The following is a 24,788-nucleotide window of genomic DNA, read 5'->3' as shown; positions in this document are numbered from 1 at the left end:
CACTAATGTTAAATAAAGGTTGTGGAGCGTGGGGGGTGTTGTTTCCACTGTTGCTACTGTACACACAACACACTAATGTTAAATAAAGGTTGTGGAGCGTGGGGGGTGTTGTTTCCACTGTTGCTACTGTACACACAACACACTAATGTTAAATAAAGGTTGTGGAGCGTGGGGGGTGTTGTTTCCACTGTTGCTACTGTACACACAACACACTAATGTTAAATAAAGGTTGTGGAGCGTGGGGGGTGTTGTTTCCACTGTTGCTACTGTACACACAACACACTAATGTTAAATAAAGGTTGTGGGGCGTGGGGGGTGTTGTTTCCACTGTTGCTACTGTACACACAACACACTAATGTTAAATAAAGGTTGTGGGGCGTGGGGGGTGTTGTTTCCACTGTTGCTACTGTACACACAACACACTAATGTTAAATAAAGGTTGTGGAGCGTGGGGGGTGTTGTTTCCACTGTTGCTACTGTACACACAACACACTAATGTTAAATAAAGGTTATGGAGCGTGGGGGGTGTTGTTTCCACTGTTGCTACTGTACACACAACACACTAATGTTAAATAAAGGTTGTGGAGCGTGGGGGGTGTTGTTTCCACTGTTGCTACTGTACACACAACACACTAATGTTAAATAAAGGTTATGGAGCGTGGGGGGTGTTGTTTCCACTGTTGCTACTGTACACACAACACACTAATGTTAAATAAAGGTTGTGGAGCGTGGGGGGTGTTGTTTCCACTGTTGCTACTGTACACACAACACACTAATGTTAAATAAAGGTTGTGGAGCGTGGGGGGTGTTGTTTCCACTGTTGCTACTGTACACACAACACACTAATGTTAAATAAAGGTTGTGGGGCGTGGGGGGTGTTGTTTCCACTGTTGCTACTGTACACACAACACACTAATGTTAAATAAAGGTTGTGGAGCGTGGGGGGTGTTGTTTCCACTGTTGCTACTGTACACACAACACACTAATGTTTGAGGTCATTTCATCGTCTTCTCCGGCTTTTGATATTAGAGTTTGATATTAGAGTTATCGACAGAGTACAGCATCTTGCAATGGGTCTGGTCCACAAGATTCTTCCTTAATGTCAACGAAGTCCACACCCACAACACCAGAGGGAGTGCAACAAACCATGTGCAACCCAAATTCGGCACAAACAAAGGACTACATTTGTTTCGCTCCTATGCCACCAAAATGTGGAACGCCCTACCAACAGCCATTAAGACATGCAAATCCCTTGACTCCTTCAAAACCGCTCGAAACTAAAATCCTTGTTATTCATGTCCTTACTGTACTGTCCTCACTGTCCTGTCCTCACTGTCCTCACTGTGCTGTCCTCACTGTCCTCACTGTACTGTCCTCACTGTCCTTACTGTGCTGTCCTCACTATCCTCACTGTACTGTCCTCACTGTCCTGTCCTCACTGTGCTGTCCTCACTGTCCTCACTGTCCTGTCCTCACTGTACTGTCCTCACTGTCCTCACTGTGCTGTCCTCACTGTCCTCACTGTACTCTCCTATCTGTCCTCACTGTCCTCACTATCCTGTCCTCACTGTCCTCACTGTGCTGTCCTCACTGTCCTCACTGTCCTCACTGTGCTGTCCTCACTGTACTGTCCTCACTGTCCTCACTGTACTGTCCTCACTGTACTGTCCTCACTGTCCTCACTGTACTGTCCTCACTGTACTGTCCTCACTGTACTGTCCTCACTGTTCTCACTGTCCTGTCCTCACTGTCCTCACTGTACTGTTCTCACTGTCCTCACTGTCCTGTCCTCACTGTACTGTCCTCACTGTCCTCACTGTACTGTCCTCACTGTACTGTTCTCACTGTCCTCACTGTCCTGTCCTCACTGTACTGTCCTCCCTGTACTGTCCTCACTGTACTGTCCTCACTGTACTGTCCTCACTGTCCTCACTGTCCTCACTGTACTGTTCTCACTGTCCTCACTGTGCTGTCCTCACTGTCCTCACTGTACTGTCCTCACTGTCCTCACTGTACTGTCCTCACTGTCCTCACTGTACTGTCCTCACTGTCCTCACTGTACTGTCCTCACTGTACTGTCCTCACTATCCTCACTGTGCTGTCCTCACTGTCCTCACTGTACTGTTCTCACTGTCCTCACTGCCCTCACTGTACTGTCCTCACTGTCCTCACTGTACTGTCCTCACTGTCCTCACTGTACTGTCCTCACTGTACTGTCCTCACTGTCCTCACTGTCCTCACTGTGCTGTCCTCACTGTCCCGTCCTCATTGTCCTCACTGTACTGTCCTCACTGTACTGTCTTCACTGTACTGTCCTCACTGTCCTCACTGTACTGTCCTCACTGTACTGCCCTCACTGTACTGTCCTCACTGTCCTCACTGTACTGTCCTCACTGTCCTGTCCTCACTGTCCTCACTGTACTGTCCTGTCCTCACTGTACTGTCCTCACTGTCCTAACTGTACTGTCCTCACTGTACTGTCCTCACTGTACTGTCCTGTCCTCACTGTACTGTCCTCACTGTACTGTCCTCACTGTACTGTCCTGTCCTCACTGTACTGTCCTCACTGTCCTCACTGTACTGTCCTCACTGTCCTCACTGTACTGTCCTCACTGTACTGTCCTCACTGTACTGTACTGCATTACTGTTATTATTTGAATGTGTTATGCTACGTTCACACCTACGAAAAAAAGCTGTTCATTCCAAGCTTCAAAACGAAAAAGCTGGTCTGCATAGAGATAACATGGGACCACGAAGCAAGAAGCTGCTTCTAGCTTCCTTGGTGTGAACGCGGCTTTATGCCTTTATTTGCTTTCCTTCTTTCCTAACCGTTAGCTTATCTCTCCCCCTTGGAGACTGTACAGTGTAATGTTAGCCTGTAGCTACATGCTAACCGTTAGCTTATCTCCCCCCCTTGGAGACTGTACAGTGTAATGTTAGCCTGTAGCTACATGCTAACCGTTAGCTTATCTCTCCCCTTGGAGACTACAGTGTAACGTTAGCCTGTAGCTACATGCTAACCGTTAGCTTCTCTCTTCCCCTTGGAGACTGTACAGTGTAATGTTAGCCTGTAGCTACATGCTAACCGTTAGCTTATCTCTCCCCCTTGGAGAATACAGTGTAATGTTAGCCTGTAGCTACATGCTAACCGTTAGCTTCTCTCAGCCCCTTGGAGACTACAGTGTATGTTAACCGGTAGCTACATTTAGCTTATGGATCACACACACACACAGTCAGTTTGAATCTACCAACGACAAAAAAGCCAATGGAATACAACCACTCTAAGGACTATACTATCTCTACCAAGTAGATCTCTAGACCTACTGCACAGCATGTAAACTTAGATCTACTTGGTAGAGCTACAAAACGCTCACATTTAGCAGCTCTGTTTACATTGTAAACAGAGCTGCTAAATGTGAGGGTTTTGTAGCTCTGGTCCATATGCCTTTGCATTCATTCATTAACTAATGCAAAGGCATTAATGGACCACAGGACAGCTATAAGGTATTTCTATTCCATTTAAATAGGCTTTAGAGCTACTTTATGTTTACACAATGCTGTACCTCCAACTGTATATACTTTGTTTACACAATGCTGTACCTCCAACTGTATATACTTTGTTTACACAATGCTGTACCTCCAACTGTATATACGTTATGTTTACACAATGCTGTACCTCCAACTGTATATACTTTGTTTACACAATGCTGTACCTCCAACTGTATATACGTTATGTTTACACAATGCTGTACCTCCAACTGTTTACACAATGCTTTGTCTGTTTGATTGATAGAACTATTATTAACAGTTTGCAGAATTCCAGTACATTTCAAGCACAACTCAATACAAAGACTGTTAACTGTGAGTGGACGACCCAATAAAGCATTACACTTGTTTACAAGAGGGTCCACCTTGTTCAATTCATCATAGCATTTAGAGACGTACACATAGACACCTCAAAGAACAGGGAATCATCATCATGGAGGTAAAAACATACTAGATTTAAACCGTTTTCAACTGTTTTCACAACATTCTAAAACGCGTTGCTTCGTTAATGTAAACGTGTGTTTTCTCTCACGCCAATAAAAGCTCATTTGAATTTGAATTTAAATCGGATCATGATCATAAACTCACCCTTCATGCTTGATGCGTGCGTGCGTGGGTCACGTCAATAACAACGCGCACGCGCGCAAACACGCACTGTGTTTAGTGCAGATTGAATACACGCCGTGGATGCAGTGGACACTGTGTGTGTGTGTGCGTGCGTGTGTGCGTGCGTGCGTAAGCGTGTGTGTGTGTGTGTGTGTGTGTGTGTGTGTGTGTGTGTGTGACAACAACACAGCTGATCCAGCAGCAACACGCACAGTAACACTTCCGGGTCAGAGAGAGGACTTCAAAGTAAGATGCATAATCATCATCATCATGTAGGCTGACGTCAGAAATGTAGAATTACTTCTTATTGATTGATTGATTATTGTATTAGAATGGGTTCATTTCATTATATTTCACAGTATGTAGAATGGGTACATTTCATTATATTTCACAGTATGTAGAATGGGTACATTTCATTATTTCACAGTATGTAGAATGGGTACATTTCATTGTATTTCACAGTATGTAGAATGGGTACATTTCATTGTATTTCACAGTATGTAGAATGGGTACATTTCATTGTATTTCACAGTATGTAGAATGGGTACATTTAATTATTTCACAGTATGTAGAATGGGTACATTTCATTGTATTTTACAGTATGTAGAATGGGTACATTTCATTATTTCACAGTATGTAGAATGGGTACATTTCATTATATTTCACAGTATGTAGAATGGGTACATTTCATTATATTTCACAGTATGTAGAATGGGTACATTTCATTATTTCACAGTATGTAGTATGGGTACATTTCATTATTTCACAGTATGTAGAATGGGTACATTTCATTGTATTTCACAGTATGTAGAATGGGTACATTTCATTGTATTTCACAGTAGAATGGGTACATTTCATTGTATTTCACAGTATGTAGAATGGGTACATTTTATTATTTCACAGTATGTAGAATGGGTACATTTCATTGTATTTTACAGTATGTAGAATGGGTACATTTCATTATTTCACAGTATGTAGAATGGATACATTTCATTATTTCACAGTATGTAGAATGGGTACATTTCATTGTATTTCACAGTATGTAGAATGGGTACATTTCATTGTATTTCACAGTATGTAGAATGGGTACATTTCATTGTATTTCACAGTATGTAGAATGGGTACATTTCATTGTATTTCACAGTATGTAGAATGGGTACATTGTATTATTTAACAGTATGTAGAATGGGTACATTTTATTATTTAACAGTATGTAGAATGGGTACATTTCATTGTATTTTACAGTATGTAGAATGGGTACATTTCATTATTTCACAATATGTAGAATGGGTACATTTTATTGTATTTCACAGTATGTAGAATGGGTACATTTCATTATATTTCACAGTATGTAGAATGGGTACATTTCATTATATTTCACAGTATGTAGAATGGGTACATTTCATTATATTTCACAGTATGTAGAATGGGTACATTTAATTATATTTCACAGTATGTAGAATGGGTACATTTCATTATATTTCACAGTATGTAGAATGGGTACATTTCATTATATTTCACAGTATGTAGAATGGGTACATTTCATTATATTTCACAGTATGTAGAATGGGTACATTTCATTATATTTCACAGTATGTAGAATGGGTACATTTCATTATATTTCACAGCATGTAGAATGGGTACATTTCATTATATTTCACAGCATGAAGAATGGGTACATTTCATTATATTTCACAGTATGCAGAATGGGTACATTTCACTTATTTCACAGTATAAAGAATGGGTACATTTCATTATATTTCACAGTAGGCTATGTAGAATGGGTACATTTCATTATATTTCACAGTATGTAGAATGGGTACATTTCATTATATTTCACAGTATGTAGAATGGGTACATTTCATTATATTTCACAGTATGTAGAATGGGTACATTTCATTATATTTCACAGTATGTAGAATGGGTACATTTCATTATATTTCACAGTATGTAGAATGGGTACATTTTCATTATATTTCACAGTATGTAGAATGGGTACATTTCATTAAATTTCACAGTATGTAGAATGGGTACATTTCATTAAATTTCACAGTATGTAGAATGGGTACATTTCATTATATTTCACAGTATGTAGAATGGGTACATTTCATTATATTTCACAGTATGTAGAATGGGTACATTTCATTATATTTCACAGTATGTAGAATGGGTACTGATGGATAATTTTGAGTTATTAGATCTGTAGATCTGTTATTTTTGGTGGATGGTAGTTTCCATGTTCCCAATAACTATGTATTTTTCATGCCCTGTGTCCCACTGAGTTTACATCTCATTTCTGCCCAACGTTTAGATAAGTATTAATTCTTCCCCCCAGCTGGCGGGAAGATAAAGTATTGTTTTCTCCTGTTTGCCTAAACACCCAGCGTATCTGTTGGAAAACATGTTATTCGGCCTTGGTACGGTGCCAGAGCAGACACATTGTCTCCTACTAACTAACTACTAGTAGTCAGTAACCAGTTATAAACTACATCTACCCTTAAAAGAACTACGATTCCCTTTGGTCACACTTTCTGGATTCCCGGAAGTGTGACTTGCCACGTCAGTTGTACTGTCCCAAGTGAACCTCCCGGCAATAGGTGTCGCCATAATTCACTTTTTGGTTACCCTCTGAACTCCAATTGAGTACTTCCTATGTCAGAGTTTGTTTTGTTATCATAACAGTATAAAATATGGTCACTGATGATGTGTCAGTGAGAGATCGTTTTAACGCTGTACGGACCTGCCATTTCTCTCCCGATGTGATTGGTAATATATCAAATGGAAAATCCTTATAGTTCTGGTGTGTGGTCTCATCTTCCTTCCGTGTCTGGTGTCAAACTCATTCTAAGGTATTCTGGTATACTCTGATACTTTTACTCTCTGCCTAATTCTCTCCTTTTAGTATTATAGTTTTCCTCTAAAGTATTTATCCTTAAAAGGTATTACTATAGAGTTACAGTTGAACATTATAACAGTAAAGATAAAGTTAATATTCACTGGTTTAAAAGATTTACAGTCCTTAATTCTGACTTCTTGAGTATTTGTACTCTATTACATTCTTACAAATTCTCCTCAACGGGACTCCTCCAGAGTCCAGATGATTGATTGGTCTTCGATCCTTCCCTTATCTTAAATTTATGCATCAGGTACATTTCATTATATTTCACAGTATGCAGAATGGGTACATTTCATTATATTTCACAGTATGCAGAATGGGTACATTTCATTATATTTCACAGTATATGTTTTTTTCCCCGTACTTTTACCTCCTCTAAGATGATTTCCTGTTATGATGAATTGAACGAATCTGGATCCCCCCCCCCCCCATTGACAATCTCCACATGAAGAAACAGTGCAAGAAAAGCACCCTCTTCCTCCCCCCACCTCCCTGACACCTGTTGTGTCTTCGTCTGGGCCGTGCTCGTTTTCCACTGAACCCACCATAATAACGCAGGACTTGAGGCAACGTGACATGGCCTTCGGGAGATATGCCGGAACACACTTACACAAACACATGAGATTGAACTTTACCATCGAACTATCCCATGGACACATACATGTCTCTACACACAGCCGCCTGTACGTCTCAAAACATTTAGAGACGTACAAATAGACACTTCTATAGACAGAACAGGAATTCATCATAAAGGAGGTAAAAAGGGAAAAGAAACATATACAGTGAGGGAAAAAAAGGGGTGGGCGGTGGGGGGGATTCACGTTCAGCTCCGTTAATTTGTTTGTTTTCCTTGGAGGAGCTGCGTTGGGTCCCCAAGTCGGCTCCGTGGCCGTACCTTGAGTTGGCTGTGTGGCCGTGACCGTCTCTTTTGTTGTCCTTGTGTTGGGTCCCCAAGTCGGCTCAGTGGCCATACCTTGAGTTGGCTGTGTGGCCGCGACCGTCTCTTGTGTTGTCCTTGCGTTCGTGTTTGAGGGATTCCGATTTTACAGGGGCCAGTTTCGAATTGCAGCCGTCCGTAGGTGCCCTTTGAGAGCGGTTTTGAAGGAGTCAAGGGATTTGCATGTCTTAATGACAGTTGGTAGGGCGTTCCACATTTTGGTGGCATAGGAGCGAAAATAATTTAGTCCCTTGTTTGTGCCGAATCTGGGTTGTACATGGTTCGTTGCACTCCCTCTGGTGTTGTGGGTGTGGACTTCGTTAACATTAAGGAAGTATCTAGACAGGTACATGGGTATCTTGGTGGTGTATCGAATCTTGTGGACCAGACCCATTGCAAGATGCTGTACTCTGTCGTCGACCCTAAGCCATTCCAGCCTGTCGAAGTGGGCAGGGGTGAGGTGGGTTCGGGGGGCGAGGTCAAGTAGGAGCCTGACCAGTTTGTTTTGGGAAGTCTGGAGCCTGGTTTTAAGGGCCTTTGAGGTGCTGTGGTACCAGGAGGTGCATGCATAGTCAAAGAAACCCTGTACAAGGGCTCCTGTTAAGGTCTTCAAGGTGTTTTTGTTGACCAGTGAGGAGATCCTGTAAAGGAATCTTGTTCTATGGTTGACCTTTTTGATTACGTTGGTGGCCATTTTATCACCGGAAAGATTAGCCTCCAGGATGGAACCTAGGTAGGTAATTTCATCTTTACGTGTGATAACATTGTCACCCACTCTAACCAAGAAGCCATTTGCCTTGCTGAGATTACTATTAGAGCCAAAGAGAATGGATTCAGTTTTTCCCAGGTGTAAAGATAGTTTGTTATCAGCGAGCCAGGTGCAGATTCTACCGAGTTCAGAGCTGAGGGCCTTTTCAACCTGCAGTTTGTTCCTGTCCGAGACTAGCAGTGCCGAGTCATCTGCGAACAGGAACAAGTTGCAGTCACAAGCTGAAGTCATGTCGTTAACATATATTAGGAACAGTAAAGGTCCCAGTATGCTCCCTTGTGGAACGCCACAGCTCACTGGGAGGGGGGGGGGGGGGGGGGGGGGGAAGAAAGAAAGAAAGAAAGAAAGAAAGAAATTGAAGTATCTGAACTACAACAGAGAGACTGGTTTTCTCTCTATAAAGCCCATAAACAAACTACTAAATACTCAGAAGAAAGTCCGAAACAGACAGATGAATGAAGGTTTCGGAGTCCAGATTTATTGCATAGAGTACAAGTCACAGCCATGTGGCCGGGGCCCCATGCCTACATCCTTCAGCCTGAACGGCCTTCAGGACACTAACACACAGATTGAACATCTCAGTATATTTTATACAAGCCCAAATCCCAATACACATTTGAAACAGACAGTCGTTAACACCCAAACCAAAATGTTCTAAGTCACCATAGGTGTGGTCACAGGAAGAACAACAGGAGACCTCTGGTCTAAATGCTGCTAGATCAAAGTAGGCCTATAGCTATTTACCATAGTGCCAGCTGTGACCTGGTGCCTAAACGTCTACCCTGTTGGTCAGTTCTATAGCTAGTATTAATCAGGCCTACAAATGTAGATGTGAATTTAGTCTATGTCTAGTTTAACATTATTAAGCGATATTAATGAAATGTGGTTCCACCAGATACGACATTCCTCCCTTGATAAACGTACACACGTTTATCACAAAAGAAAAGGAACCACATTTTGACCCTCCTCCCTTGACACTTAAGAAAAGATAAAATGTAATAAATAACAAATAGGCCTACGACAAACAAACAATCACATTAGAATTCAAATGGTTACAGAGACAGACGGAATCAAGGTTACATAACTTCTTCAGGCAATTCTCATTACACACTTTATACATAACTAAATTTCGGTTCAGCATAAGTAGAATCTTTTAGTGTTCTATTAAAATCTAGTCTAAAATGTTGAAATTGATCCTTACCCCCCACTAGGCGTATCCTAGCAGCCGGGTGAAACTTAAGATGAAACTCCCCTTCTGTAGAGTTACTAAGCTAACTTACACAATAACTAAGCTAATCAACACATTAAATACTAGATACCACTATAAAGCGAAAAAACATCCTATACTACACTGCAATATATTTTTCTCGGCTGTCCAATTTGCCTAGTATGCAATTAAAAATCACTTTCCCAATCATACACAACGTCAATGTCCATCAGTCACCACGCACGGGCAGTCAAGGCTGCAGTTCCTCGACGCGCCGCCACGGAGATGTGTCCTTTTTGGCCCGTGATCGTGTACAATGTGTGATCAGTACACTGCACATTACACGGCCGCTGTTTGACACTGTCCTTTTGTCCATTTGGAAATTAATTCTACACCCCTCCTCCCTTCAGTCATGAATCACAACACATGACTGACAAAAGCGAATTCACAAGAACCGCGTTGGTCACCAAAGCAGACTGCGTAGCGAGCCTGTAGAGCAGCTGCCCCGCCGTCGCTGAAGCGGTCCCCCGCCTCCCTTTGACCGCTGATCGCCAAGTTGAGTAGCCAAGGATCCCCCTCGAATCGCCGCTGAGCATCGCCGCTCCTCGGTGGAGAGGTGGCCCCCGTCAGGGTGAACGTCGCCACCCGCCATCGTGTTGAACGCCGCTGGTCATGTGCAGCGCACATCATCGCCGTCGCAGTCCCCTCCGTCCAAAAATCGCCGACCGAAATATCAATTAGACTGAAAAAAAACCCAAAGTCCGCCGGTCCTGTTTTGTCTGGCGCATATAAAATGTCCAATGACAACGGATTTCGAGCACCAATTGAAGTATCTGAACTACAACAGAGAGACTGGTTTTCTCTCTATAAAGCCCATAAACAAACTACTAAATACTCAGAAGAAAGTCCGAAACAGACAGATGAATGAAGGTTTCGGAGTCCAGATTTATTGCATAGAGTACAAGTCACAGCCATGTGGCCGGGGCCCCATGCCTACATCCTTCAGCCTGAACGGCCTTCAGGACACTAACACACAGATTGAACATCTCAGTATATTTTATACAAGCCCAAATCCCAATACATATTTGAAACAGACAGTCGTTAACACCCAAACCAAAATGTTCTAAGTCACCATAGGTGTGGTCACAGGAAGAACAACAGGAGACCTCTGGTCTAAATGCTGCTAGATCAAAGTAGGCCTATAGCTATTTACCATAGTGCCAGCTGTGACCTGGTGCCTAAACGTCTACCCTGTTGGTCAGTTCTATAGCTAGTATTAATCAGGCCTACAAATGTAGATGTGAATTTAGTCTATGTCTAGTTTAACATTATTAAGCGATATTAATTAAATGTGGTTCCACCAGATACGACAAAAGAAAGAAAGAAAGAAAAATAAAGAAAGAAAGAATACTTTATTATTTGTCATTTTCTCAAGAGTTCATCTATTGTTAAACATCTGCATTTCTTCATTTACAAGAGGTCTACACAATTAGAGAATGTATAATTATTATTATTTATATTTTACCATCACATCACAGATTTGTTTTTAACATTACATTGTTTACATTAATTGTCCACATTTTACAGCGCAATGTGAAATATAGGAAAAATATAGGCTTTGCTGCCACCTTGTGGTGACAACGGACAATCACACAGAATGCATCAACAGTGATTTGCCTGCAGAACAAAACTAGTTATATTTGTTTTTATATTTTAACTGTTTGTACTGGTGTTTATCAGTGTTGTTTTCGTCGACTAAAACTAAGACGAAAAATGTTCGTCTTTTTCCACTGACGAAAATGAAATGGAAACTAAATGAAAAGTAAGCTATGATGACTACAACTAAGACTAAATATATTGACAATTTCGTAGACAAATACAAACTAGACTAAAATGTTGGGAAGGGACTAACAGGGAAGAGATCCAGTATAAGTCATTTTACACTTGGTTGCATGCTGAAAGCTTGTAGATGAGCTTGTAGATCTGCTATTTTCAGCAAGTGTAAAATCAGTCATTATGACGGCATCATGGCCCGACAAAATACATTTTAGTCGACTAAATCAACTGTAGATTTAGTCGACTAAAATATTTTGATATTTAGTCGAATAAAACTAGACTAACACATTCCAGGTGACTAAAATGTGACTAAAACTAAATGAAAACTATTCAAGACACTATGACTAAAACTAAAATAGAAATTTGCAGCCAAAAACAACAGCGGTGTTTATAATGATAAGTTATTAACAACATTAACACTCTTCTAGACCCTATACTCCTTCTAGGGTCTTCTACCCTGAGAATTTACATAAAGGACCACTTCACCACTTTTCAACCTATCTTCATATAATTGGTCCTCACTAATAATCGCAAAATAGCACCATAGTCTGTGTCTCATAGGAGGGCTGTGGGCGGTTCAGAAACCAGTCTGTGTCTCATAGGAGGGCTGTGGGCGGTTCAGAAACCAGTCTGTGTCTCATAGGAGGGCTGTGGGCAGTTCAGAAACCAGTCTGTGTCTCATAGGAGGGCTGTGGGCAGTTCAGAAACCAGTCTGTGTCTCATAGGAGGGCTGTGGGCAGTTCAGAAACCAGTCTGTGTCTCATAGAAGGGCTGTGGGCAGTTCAGAAACCAGTCTGTGTCTCATAGGAGGGCTGTGGGCAGTTCAGAAACCAGTCTGTGTCTCATAGGAGGGCTGTAGTTCAGAAACCAGTCTGTGTCTCATAGGAGGGCTGTGGGCAGTTCAGAAACCAGTCTGTCTCATAGGAGGGCTGTGGGCAGTTCAGAAACCAGTCTGTGTCTCATAGGAGGGCTGTGGGCAGTTCAGAAACCAGTCTGTGTCTCATAGGAGGGCTGTAGGCAGTTCAGAAACCAGTCTGTCTCATAGGAGGGCTGTGGGCAGTTCAGAAACCAGTCTGTGTCTCATAGGAGGGCTGTGGGCAGTTCAGAAACCAGTCTGTGTCTCATAGGAGGGCTGTGGGCAGTTCAGAAACCAGTCTGTGTCTCATAGGAGGGCTGTAGTTCAGAAACCAGTCTGTGTCTCATAGGAGGGCTGTGGGCAGTTCAGAAACCAGTCTGTCTCATAGGAGGGCTGTGGGCAGTTCAGAAACCAGTCTGTGTCTCATAGGAGGGCTGTGGGCAGTTCAGAAACCAGTCTGTGTCTCATAGGAGGGCTGTAGGCAGTTCAGAAACCAGTCTGTGTCTCATAGGAGGGCTGTGGGCAGTTCAGAAACCAGTCTGTGTCTCATAGGAGGGCTGTGGGCAGTTCAGAAACCAGTCTGTGTCTCATAGGAGGGATGTGGGCAGTTCAGAAACCAGTCTGTGTCTCATAGGAGGGCTGTGGGCAGTTCAGAAACCAGTCTGTGTCTCATAGGAGGGCTGTAGTTCAGAAACCAGTCTGTGTCTCATAGGAGGGCTGTAGGCAGTACAGTACTGTACTTAAGTACAATTTCCAGTACTTTTACTTCTACTCCATAGTATATATCCATCTACTATATATATTTTACTATCCAAATATTGTACTTTTGAAACGATTTTATTTTAAAAATGTCAACTAAAATGTATACATTTATGCATTGTGAGCTTGTAGATCTGCCATTTTCCAAAAAATATATATATATATATATATATATATATATATATATATAGTGTCAGTGTCAGGAGATTAAATGAGTTAATATCACAGGCAGACTCTTCACATACTAGAGCATGTCTGGAATAAATGCTTAAACATGTAGCTAGGTGTAATGTTAGAGTCCACAGAAGACATGTAAATATGAAATAAATGCTTAAATATGTAGCTAGGTGTAATGTTAGAGACCACAGAAGACATGTAAATATGAGATAAATGCTTAAACATGTAGCTAGGTGTAATGTTAGAGACCACAGAAGACATGTAAATATGAAATAAATGCTTAAACATGTAGCTAGGTGTAATGTTAGAGACCACAGAAGACATGTAAATATGAGATAAATGCTTAAACATGTAGCTAGGTGTAATGTTAGAGACCACAGAAGACATGTAAATATGAAATAAATGCTTAAACATGTAGCTAGGTGTAATGTTAGAGTCCACAGAAGACATGTAAATATGAAATACATGCTTAAACATGTAGCTAGGTGTAATGTTAGAGTCCACAGAAGACATGTAAATATGAAATACATGCTTAAACATGTAGCTAGGTGTAATGTTAGAGACCACAGAAGTGAACCTTTGAAACCTGTTTTCTCAACTCGCTGTTTCTCTGCAAGACATTACTCTATAAGACATTACTCTATAAGCCAAATCTCCAAAACTGGTGGGTCAAACTGAACAACCAGAAGGGGGTAAGATGAGCCAGCGTTTAAGTTGAACCACCCCCTTTATCTAGAAAACTAGAAACCTGTGTTGCCATGTGACCTTAAATCTAGTAAGCATCCATAATTTACACCTGGCTGTGAGGTTGGGAAGCACATGGGGAAAGTTAGAAAACATTATTTTACACAAAAAACAGTTTTTTGTCGGTCAAAGTAAAAATCATGTAAAATGACTGTTATACAAAGCAAAATGTACCTAGGTCTAAAATGTAATATCATACACGTTGATGATTTGCCAATGGATAGAACCATGTGAATCATTTAGCAATTAAATTGTCTGAAGTAGCTTATTCTAGTCAGTTTTCTAAATGGTGGCTGGGGTAAAATGAACCAATGTCCGGGGGTAAATTGAGTCAATGGGAATCACTATTCATAGTTTTTGTCTTTGCTACTCAAATTATACTGAATGACCTTTAATTTGCATGTACATACTCATTTAAGAGAAGTTTGCAATATTGTATTAACAATATTGCAAATATAAGGTTCTGAATAACAAACTTTATTTAATTGTCTTAATGTAGTTTAAATAATAAATAAACACATAAATAAGACTATTTGCAAAAGGGAAAACTGTTATTATATTATGATTGATAAGTGAATACATTATCTGTTCAAGTTTAAGCTTTTAACATTAAAATATAATGTGGTTCGACTTGCCCCTCGACTTGGATCAACTTACCCCTTACCTAGCCTGGTATCCAGCCTGCTTCGCTACGTTCGGCGGATTTATTTTTCTCTCTTCGCTTATCAGTCTGGAAAGCCTCCCATTGGGAGGTTTTGCAGAACTACACTAGAACTACATATGTTACGTAGTCAACGTCGTTGCTGATTGGATGTTGTTCCAACGAATGAGAGTAGCGTTAGGCAACCTACGTCATCAGCCAGCGCCACCCTCCATGCTTTTCTGTCTGCAGTAGCTGCGCTTTGCTATGACGTCTCACTGGTGCTTTGTCCCGCCCCGCACCACAGATCAATCAGAAGCCACGTTAGGTTTCGAAGCTTTTGGCATGTCCCGCCTCCCTTGGAGATAGGAGGCTTTCCAGACTGATAAGCGAAGAGAGAAAAAAAAATCCGCCGAACGTAGCGAAGCAGGCTGGATACCAGGCTACCCCTTACCTGGGGCAAATTGAGCCTCATGGCCCTTTGTCATAGACGCTTACTCATCATTTCAATTGATAGAAGACATCCTGAAATATGGGTAGATCATTAGATTTTAGTTCCATCTCATTTTGCCTTGCTTCCAGGACAACTTAAGCAAAAAGTGGTTCATCTTACCCCGAACTCCCCTGTCAACTTGAAGCTATGATTCCCTGCTTTCATGACATGAAAAAAAAGAAAGAAATCAATGACGTAATTAGCCTCGGTCAGAAACGGTCACATTTGAAACTTGAAATGGGACATCCTACTATAAATGTACCACGTCTCTGCGTACGTACGTGTGTGCGTACGTGTGTGTGTGCGTGCGTGCGTACGTGTGTGTGTGCGTGTATGGTTGTAATGCACGTAACTCGAGTACCGTTCGCCCCACCGACTTCAAATTTGACACACGCGTTCCACACCCCCACAGGGAGTGCAGTGCCCGGCATCGAGTCGGTCGGACCCGCGGTTGTCCAGAACCACCACAAAAGGCTCTGGTCAGGCTCTGCCAGTGGGCCTAATGAGGCCAACTCCTTTCACCTGGGCCAGGCTCTGCCAGTGGGCCTAATGAGGCCAACTCCTTTCACCTGGGCCAGGCTCTGCCAGTGGGCCTAATGAGGCCAACTCCTTTCACCTGGGCCAGGCTCTGCCAGTGGGCCTAATGAGGCCAACTCCTTTCACCTGGTCAGGCTTTGCCAGTGGGCCTAATGAGGCCAACTCCTTTCACCTGGGTCAGGCTCTGCCAGTGGGCCTAATGAGGCCAACTCCTTTCACCTAGGCCAGGCTCTGCCAGTGGGCCTAATGAGGCCAACTCCTTTCACCTGGGCCAGGCTCTGCCAGTGGGCCTAATGAGGCCAACTCATTTCACCTGGGCCAGGCTCTGCCAGTGGGCCTAATGAGGCCAACTCCTTTCACCTGGGTCAGGCTCTGCCAGTGGGCCTAATGAGGCTAACTCCTTTCACCTGGGCCAGGCTCTGCCAGTGGGCCTAATGAGGCCAACTCCTTTCACCTGGTCAGGCTCTGCCAGTGGGCCTAATGAGGCCAACTCCTTTCACCTGGTCAGGCTCTGCCAGTGGGCCTAATGAGGCCAACTCCTTTCACCTGTGCAATTGCCAGCCTCTGCCTCAGCCAATTGAGGCTCAACCAATCAGGCTCTGCCAGTGGGCCGAATTGATTTCCAAGTACACTTTTCAGTTTGCAGTCTTTACACAAAAAATCACACCCGTGTGAACTGAGTGGTGTAATATAGCCTGCCTGACATAATGAAATCATGTCTGACGTAATGAAATCACACCCGGGTGAACAGGGTGAACATAGCAACCATGCTCATTTTTTCTGCACTAACAAAGCCAGTTGTAGGAGTGGTTTACACCACTCAAAAAACTGTACACACACACACACACACACACACACACACACACACACACACACACACACACACACACACACACACACACACACACAAAGTTAAAACAGGTGCTATGACAACGTATATCATTAGGTTCGACTGTGAGGTCGTCCAATGATCCATGAGTCGGCGGTTCGAATCCCGGCTCCTCTTGGCTACATGTCAATTACAACAATTTCTCCCGATGTGCTGGTTGGTACCTTGCATGGCTTCCGCCGCAATCGGTGTATGAATGTGTGTGTGAATGGGTGAATGTAATGCACAATCTATGTAAAGCACCTTGGATAAAGGCGCTATATAAATGCACCATTTTACCATTTAGGTTCCCAAGTTGCCTCGTGTAGGCCGGTGGCTGACTGCGACGGGCACGTACAGGTCTAGTTCTATATAATGAGTACTTTAAGGACCCCCAAACTGACACTAATCAGCCTGTGGACCCCCATTTGAAAGTGGAGTCCAAGCCTCATATAAGAACTGTGTTTTATTTGTATTATAATCCCCATGGAGTCCAAGCCTCATATAAGAACTGTGTTTTATTTGTATTATAATCCCCATGGAGTCCAAGCCTCATATAAGAACTGTGTTTTATTTGTATTATAATCCCCATGGAGTCCAAGCCGCTTCTTTTCACCTGATGGGGGGGGGGGGGGGGGGGGGACAAAAATAGCAGCTCATAGCGCGGCACTAGCTTGTAGATCTGCTATTTTTTTTAAATCGTGAAAATGTGTGCAAATCTTTGAATATATATTCTTTCCCAGCAAAAGGTTTTTAACTCAATTATTTGCGTCTGGGGGGGGGGGTCCCTGGAACAACATATTTTCAGATGGGGGGGTCGGCGGCCAATTACATAATATGTTTGGGGGTCCTTGACATGAATGTTTGAGAACCATGAGGGTTTTTCTGAAAACTGTCAGGATTTAGAAGACATTTGTAGAATCGTCCTCAGGTCTAAATGGGTTAAACAAAAGACGTTGCAGCCACCTCATTGGCCGCCGCGGTTCGTTGCAGCGACCTCATTGGTCGCTGTGGTTCGTTGGAGCGACCTCATTGGTCACTGTGGTTCGTTGGAGCGACCTCATTGGTCGCTGCGGTTCGTTGGAGCGACCTCATTGGCCGCTGCGGTTCGTGGCGTAAGGAGGAAGTCAGGCGGAAGTGCGGAAGGCGCTGCATCGCTGCTGCCACTCAAAGTGACTACTGGCCAATCACAGCACGTCTTACTGGCCAATCACAGCACGTCTTTTCAATTCAACTCAAAAGGAGCTTTTATTGGGCATGAGAAAACACACTTTCCTCCAAACGTCACCAGACGCAGAGACATAGACTAAGAAAGAGTTACGACAACTCCGTTCACTTCAGTCCAATGGAGGCTCTCCTACATAGACTTCTATTGGCTTCAGTCCAATGGAGGCTCTCCTACATAGTCTTCTATTGGCTTCAGTCCAATGGAGGCTCTCCTACATAGACTTCTATTGGCTTCAGTCCAATGGAGGCTCTCCTACATAGTCTTCTATTGGCTTCAGTCCAATGGAGGCTCTCCTACATAGACTTCTATTGGCTTCAGTCCAATGGAGGCTCTCCTACATAGTCTTCTATTGGCTTCAGTCCAATGGAGGCTCTCCTACATAGTCTTCTATTGGCTTCAGTCCAATGGAGGCTCTCCTACATAGACTTCTATTGGCTTCAGTCCAATGGAGGCTCTCCTACATAGACTTCTATTGGCTTCAGTCCAATGGCGGCTCTCCTACATAGTCTTCTATTGGCTTCAGTCCAATGGAGGCTCTCCTACATAGTCTTCTATTGGCTTCAGTCCAATGGAGGCTCTCCTACATAGACTTCTATTGGCTTCAGTCCAATGGAGGCTCTCCTACATAGACTTCTATTGGCTTCAGTCCAATGGAGGCTCTCCTACATAGACTTCTATTGGCTTCAGTCCAATGGAGGCTCTCCTACATAGACTTCTATTGGCTTCAGTCCAATGGAGGCTCTCCTACATAGACTTCTATTGGCTTCAGTCCAATGGAGGCTCTCCTACATAGACTTCTATTGGCTTCAGTCCAATGGAGGCTCTCCTACATAGTCTTCTATTGGCTTCAGTCCAATGGAGGCTCTCCTACATAGACTTCTATTGGCTTCAGTCCAATGGAGGCTCTCCTACATAGACTTCTATTGGCTTCAGTCCAATGGAGGCTCTCCTACATAGACTTCTATTGGCTTCAGTCCAATGGAGGCTCTCCTACATAGACTTCTATTGGCTTCAGTCCAATGGAGGCTCTCCTACATAGACTTATATTGGCTTCAGTCCAATGGAGGCTCTCCTACATAGTCTTCTATTGGCTTCAGTCCAATGGAGGCTCTCCTACATAGACTTCTATTGGCTTCAGTCCAATGGAGGCTCTCCTACATATAGACTTCTATTGAGAATGGGGACAACCAACTGGGACAAGTCCTGGACCGGAAGCAGGCAGAAATGCATTGGACTCAGGGCAACAGCCCATCTTTAATGATCTTAAATCCCTTTATTTTAGATTGTTCTTTTAGTAATAGTACAACATAAACATTACAGAGACTTTAGTTGTTACTGTACAATACTTTAAAAGAGTCGTCATGTTGCACACATTGACTAAAATTGCTGATATTTGCGCCGCCCTCGTTGAAAACAACTCCAGCTTGTCTCTCTCCATCCAGGCTGCATGAACAGCGCTCGGTTTTCTGACCCCTCAATGTCCTAACTGTCTTCCTCTATGGCTCTGGTCAGACGTCCCCTTCTGTGGCGCATACGGCCGCTACGCTTCGCGAGGAGTCTCCTGTCGAGAGACACGCCCGAAGGAGGCGTCTCCCTTTCTGTGTCTATGGTCCTAGCTTTCACCCGTTCTCCTTCCACAGCACCAGGTGGATGCTATGGTCCTTTACAGTCCTAGGTGGATGCTATGGTCCTTTACAGTCCTATAGTGAATGCTATGGTCCTTCCACAGTGCTTGGTGAATGCTATGGTCCTTCCACAGTCCTAGGTGGATGCTATGGTCCTTCCACAGTCCTATAGTGAATGCTATGGTCCTTCCACAGTCCTTGGTGAATGCTATGGTCCTTCCACAGTCCTTGGTGAATGCTATGGTCCTTCCACAGTCCTTGGTGAATGCTATGGAGCCCCTGCATTCAGCCGTTCTCCTTCCATAGCACCAGGTGGATGCTATGGTCGGGCATGCTGGTGGCGAACACCAGGCCCGAGTCGTTGCGTCCGTCCAGGCCGTGCAGCCAGGCGGTGCCTCCCGGCAAGAAGCTGGAGCCCCTCTTGGACTTCCTGTAGGCGGGCAGCGGCCAGCGGCCCGAGATGGCCTCCGTGCGGAGGTCCATGACGTACAGGAAGTGGTTGTCGAAGAGCAGCGCAAACACCTCGCCGAAGCTGAGCAGGGACAGGTTGGCTGGATCCTGGACTTTGATCACCCTGTTGGACATTAATTACATTTTTAATTAATTGTAATTTAACTGACAGCCCATACATCCAATCAGAAAAGTCCTATCTGATTGACAGCCCATACATCCAATCAGAAAAGTCCTATCTGATTGACAGCCCATACATCCAATCAGAAAAGTCCTGATCCGATTGCATTAAACAACGTTAAACAACATTAAACTCAATTTGCCACTCACTTTATGCATGTGCATAGCCTCTAACTATAACATGTGCATAGCCTCTAACTATAACATGTGCATAGCCTCTAACTATAACATGTGCATAGCCTCTAACTATAACTATAACATGTGCATAGCCTCTAACTATAACTATAACATGTGCATAGCCTCTAACTATAACATGTGCATAGCCTCTAACTATAACTATAACATGTGCATAGCCTCTAACTATAACATGTGCATAGCCTCTAACTATAACTATAACATGTGCATAGCCTCTAACTATAACTATAACATGTGCATAGCCTCTAACTATAACTATAACATGTGCATAGCCTCTAACTATAACATGTGCATAGCCTCTAACTATAACTATAACATGTGCATAGCCTCTAACTATAACATGTGCATAGCCTCTAACTATAACTATAACATGTGCATAGCCTCTAACTATAACTATAACATGTGCATAGCCTCTAACTATAACATGTGCATAGCCTCTAACTATAACTATAACATGTGCATAGCCTCTAACTATAACATGTGCATAGCCTCTAACTATAACTATAACATGTGCATAGCCTCTAACTATAACATGTGCATAGCCTCTAACTATAACTATAACATGTGCATAGCCTCTAACTATAACATGTGCATAGCCTCTAACTATAACTATAACATGTGCATAGCCTCTAACTATAACTATAACATGTGCATAGCCTCTAACTATAACTATAACATGTGCATAGCCTCTAACTATAACTATAACATGTGCATAGCCTCTAACTATAACTATAACATGTGCATAGCCTCTAACTATAACTATAACATGTGCATAGCCTCTAACTATAACTATAACATGTGCATAGCCTCTAACTATAACAAAACTAACTAATAATAACTAATAACTATCTATACCCACTGAAAGGTTTGGGTTTAACGAGCCTGTTATCGAGCAAAGAGGCCAATGACGTTGATAAGAACCCGGCTCGATAAGCCTGATCGATAAGGTGGTCGTTAATAAAACAATTAACAATGTTGCAGGACAACAGCAGTAGCTGTGTGTGTGGGGTGAGTTTAGTGAACGATAAGGGGACGTCGCAGGACAACAGCAGCAGCTGTGTGGGGTGAGTTTAGTGAACGATAAGGGGACGTCGCAGGACAACAGCAGCAGCTGTGTGGGGTGAGTTTAGTGAATGATAAGGGGACGTCGCAGGACAACAGCAGTAGCTGTGTGTGTGGGGTGAGTTTAGTGAACGATAAGGGGACGTCGCAGGACAACAGCAGCAGCTGTGTGGGGTGAGTTTAGTGAACGATAAGGGGACGTCGCAGGACAACAGCAGTAGCTGTGTGTGTGGGGTGAGTTTAGTGAACGATAAGGGGACGTCGCAGGACAACAGCAGTAGCTGTGTGGGGTGAGTTTAGTGAACGATAAGGGGACGTCGCAGGACAACAGCAGTAGCTGTGTGTGTGGGGTGAGTTTAGTGAACGATAAGGGGACGTCGCAGGACAACAGCAGCAGCTGTGTGGGGTGAGTTTAGTGAACGATAAGGGGACGTCGCAGGACAACAGCAGTAGCTGTGTGTGTGGGGTGAGTTTAGTGAACGATAAGGGGACGTCGCAGGACAACAGCAGCAGCTGTGTGGGGTGAGTTTAGTGAACGATAAGGGGACGTCGCAGGACAACAGCAGTAGCTGTGTGTGTGGGGTGAGTTTAGTGAACGATAAGGGGACGTCGCAGGACAACAGCAGCAGCTGTGTGGGGTGAGTTTAGTGAACGATAAGGGGACGTCGCAGGACAACAGCAGTAGCTGTGTGTGTGGGGTGAGTTTAGTGAACGATAAGGGGACGTCGCAGGACAACAGCAGTAGCTGTGTGGGGTGAGTTTAGTGAACGATAAGGGGACGTCGCAGGACAACAGCAGCATCTGTGTGGGGTGAGTTTAGTGAACGATAAGGGGACGTCGCAGGATAACAGCAGTAGCTGTGTGGGGTGAGTAACGATAAGGGGACGTCGCAGGACAACAGCAGTAGCTGTGTGGGGTGAGTTTAGTCAACGATAAGGGGACGTCGCAGGACAACAGCACTTACAGCAGTAGCTGTGTGGGGTGAGTTTAGTGAATGATAAGGGGACGTCTCAGGACAACAGCAGTAGCTGTGTGGGGTGAGTTTAGTGAACGATAAGGGGACGTCGCAGGATAACAGCAGTAGCTGTGTGGGGTGAGTTTAGTGAACGATAAGGGGACATCGCAGGACAACAGCATTAGCTGTCTGGGGTGAGTTTAGTCAACGATAAGGGGACATCGCAGGATAACAGCAGTAGCTGTGTGGGGTGAGTTTAGTGAACGATAAGGGGACATCGCAGGACAACAGCAGTAGCTGTCTGGGGTGAGTTTAGTCAACGATAAGGGGACGTCGCAGGACAACAGCAGTAGCTGTGTGGGGTGAGTTTAGTGAACGATAAGGGGACGTCGCAGGACAACAGCAGCAGCTGTGTGGGGTGAGTTTAGTGAACGATAAGGGGACGTCGCAGGACAACAGCAGCAGCTGTGTGTGTGGGGTGAGTTTAGTGAACGATAAGGGGACGTCGCAGGACAACAGCAGTAGCTGTGTGTGTGGGGTGAGTTTAGTGAACGATAAGGGGACGTCGCAGGACAACAGCAGCAGCTGTGTGGGGTGAGTTTAGTGAACGATAAGGGGACGTCGCAGGACAACAGCAGTAGCTGTGTGTGTGGGGTGAGTTTAGTGAATGATAAGGGGACGTCGCAGGACAACAGCAGTAGCTGTGTGGGGTGAGTTTAGTGAACGATAAGGGGACGTCGCAGGACAACAGCAGTAGCTGTGTGGGGTGAGTCTAGTGAACGATAAGGGGACGTCGCAGGACAACAGCAGTAGCTGTGTGGGGTGAGTTTAGTGAACGATAAGGGGACGTCGCAGGACAACAGCAGTAGCTGTGTGGGGTGAGTTTAGTGAACGATAAGGGGACGTCGCAGGACAACAGCAGTAGCTGTGTGGGGTGAGTTTAGTGAACGATAAGGGGACGTCGCAGGACAACAGCAGTAGCTGTGTGGGGTGAGTTTAGTGAACGATAAGGGGACGTCGCAGGACAACAGCAGTAGCTGTGTGGGGTGAGTTTAGTGAACGATAAGGGGACGTCGCAGGACAACATTGATACGACGTCAAACTGGTGTTTATCCCCCAACCTGCACCACAGACCAATCAGAAGCCACGGGTCGGTTTCACCCTTTTACAAGTCCCGCCTAACTTGGAGATAGGAGCCTTTCCAGACTGAGTAGCGAAGTGACAAAAAACACACACACACACACACACACATACACATACACATACACATACACATACACATACACATACACACTTTACCTGAGCACCTCGAAGCTGGCGAAGTCCCACTGGTAGACTCCCAGGTCGGAGCTGCAGACGATGTGTCGTCCGTCAAACTGCAGCCGCGGCTGCAGGCTCACGCTGCGGTCCGCAGACACACACAGAGTCTTCAGACACACGCAGTTGATCTCTCTGCCTAGCGGCCACACCTTCAATAACACAACACAGTGGTTAGCCTAGCGGTTAGCCTAGCGGCCACACCTTCAATAGCACAACACAGTGGTTAGCCTAGCGGTTAGCCTAGCGGCCACACCTTCAATAGCAAAACACAGTGGTTAGCCTAGCGGTTAGCCTAGCAGCCACACCTTCAATAACACAACACAGTGGTTAGCCTAGCGGCCACACCTTCAATAGCACAACACAGTGGTTAGCCTAGCGGTTAGCCTAGAGGCCACACCTTCAATAACACAACACAGCGGTTAGCCTAGCGGTTAGCCTAGCGGCCACACCTTCAATAACACAACACAGTGGTTAGCCTAGAGGCCACACCTTCAATAACACAACACAGCGGTTAGCCTATCGGTTAGCCTAGCGGTTAGCCTAGCGGCCAGACCTTCAATAACACAACACAGTGGTTAGCCTAGTAGCCACACCTTCAATAGCACAACACAGCGGTTAGCCTAGCGGCCACACCTTCAATAGCACAACACAGTGGTTAGCCTAGCGGTTAGCCTAGCGGTTAGCCTAGCGGCCACACCTTCAATAGCACAACAGTGGTTAGCCTAGCGGCCACACCTTCAATAACACAACACAGTGGTTAGCCTAGCGGCCACACCTTCAATAGCACAACACAGTGGTTAGCCTAGCGGTTAGCCTAGAGGCCACACCTTCATTAACACAACACAGCGGTTAGCCTAGAGGCCACACCTTCAATAACACAATACAGTGGTTAGCCTAGAGGT

General features: G+C 44.2%; 2 protein-coding genes across 3 annotated transcripts in view; both read right to left on the bottom strand.

Annotated features, from left to right (window-relative positions):
* Nucleotides 1–4,270, bottom strand: part of mapkap1 (MAPK associated protein 1) — a 74,243-nt gene extending 69,973 nt beyond the window's left edge. For both annotated transcript variants that reach the window (XM_079523773.1, XM_079523774.1), the window contains exon 1: nucleotides 4,135–4,270. The gene's annotated coding sequence lies outside the window, so the exon portion shown is untranslated. The remainder of the gene's footprint in view (nucleotides 1–4,134) is intronic.
* A 15,064-nt stretch (nucleotides 4,271–19,334) lies between these two features.
* fbxw2 (F-box and WD repeat domain containing 2) overlaps nucleotides 19,335–24,788 on the bottom strand; it is a 36,458-nt gene continuing 31,004 nt past the window's right edge. The window contains exons 9-10 of the mRNA XM_079524435.1: nucleotides 23,866–24,035; nucleotides 19,335–20,298 (exon numbers count right to left, since the gene is read on the bottom strand). Of these exons, the coding sequence (XP_079380561.1) occupies nucleotides 20,010–20,298; nucleotides 23,866–24,035 (459 nt within the window). The 3' untranslated portion in view covers nucleotides 19,335–20,009. The remainder of the gene's footprint in view (nucleotides 20,299–23,865; nucleotides 24,036–24,788) is intronic.

The sequence above is a fragment of the Electrona antarctica genome, assembly GCF_951216825.1.
Source record: "Electrona antarctica genome assembly, chromosome: 16".
NCBI classification, from domain to species: domain Eukaryota; kingdom Metazoa; phylum Chordata; class Actinopteri; order Myctophiformes; family Myctophidae; genus Electrona; species Electrona antarctica.
This window is presented reverse-complemented; position numbering and strand designations above follow the sequence as displayed.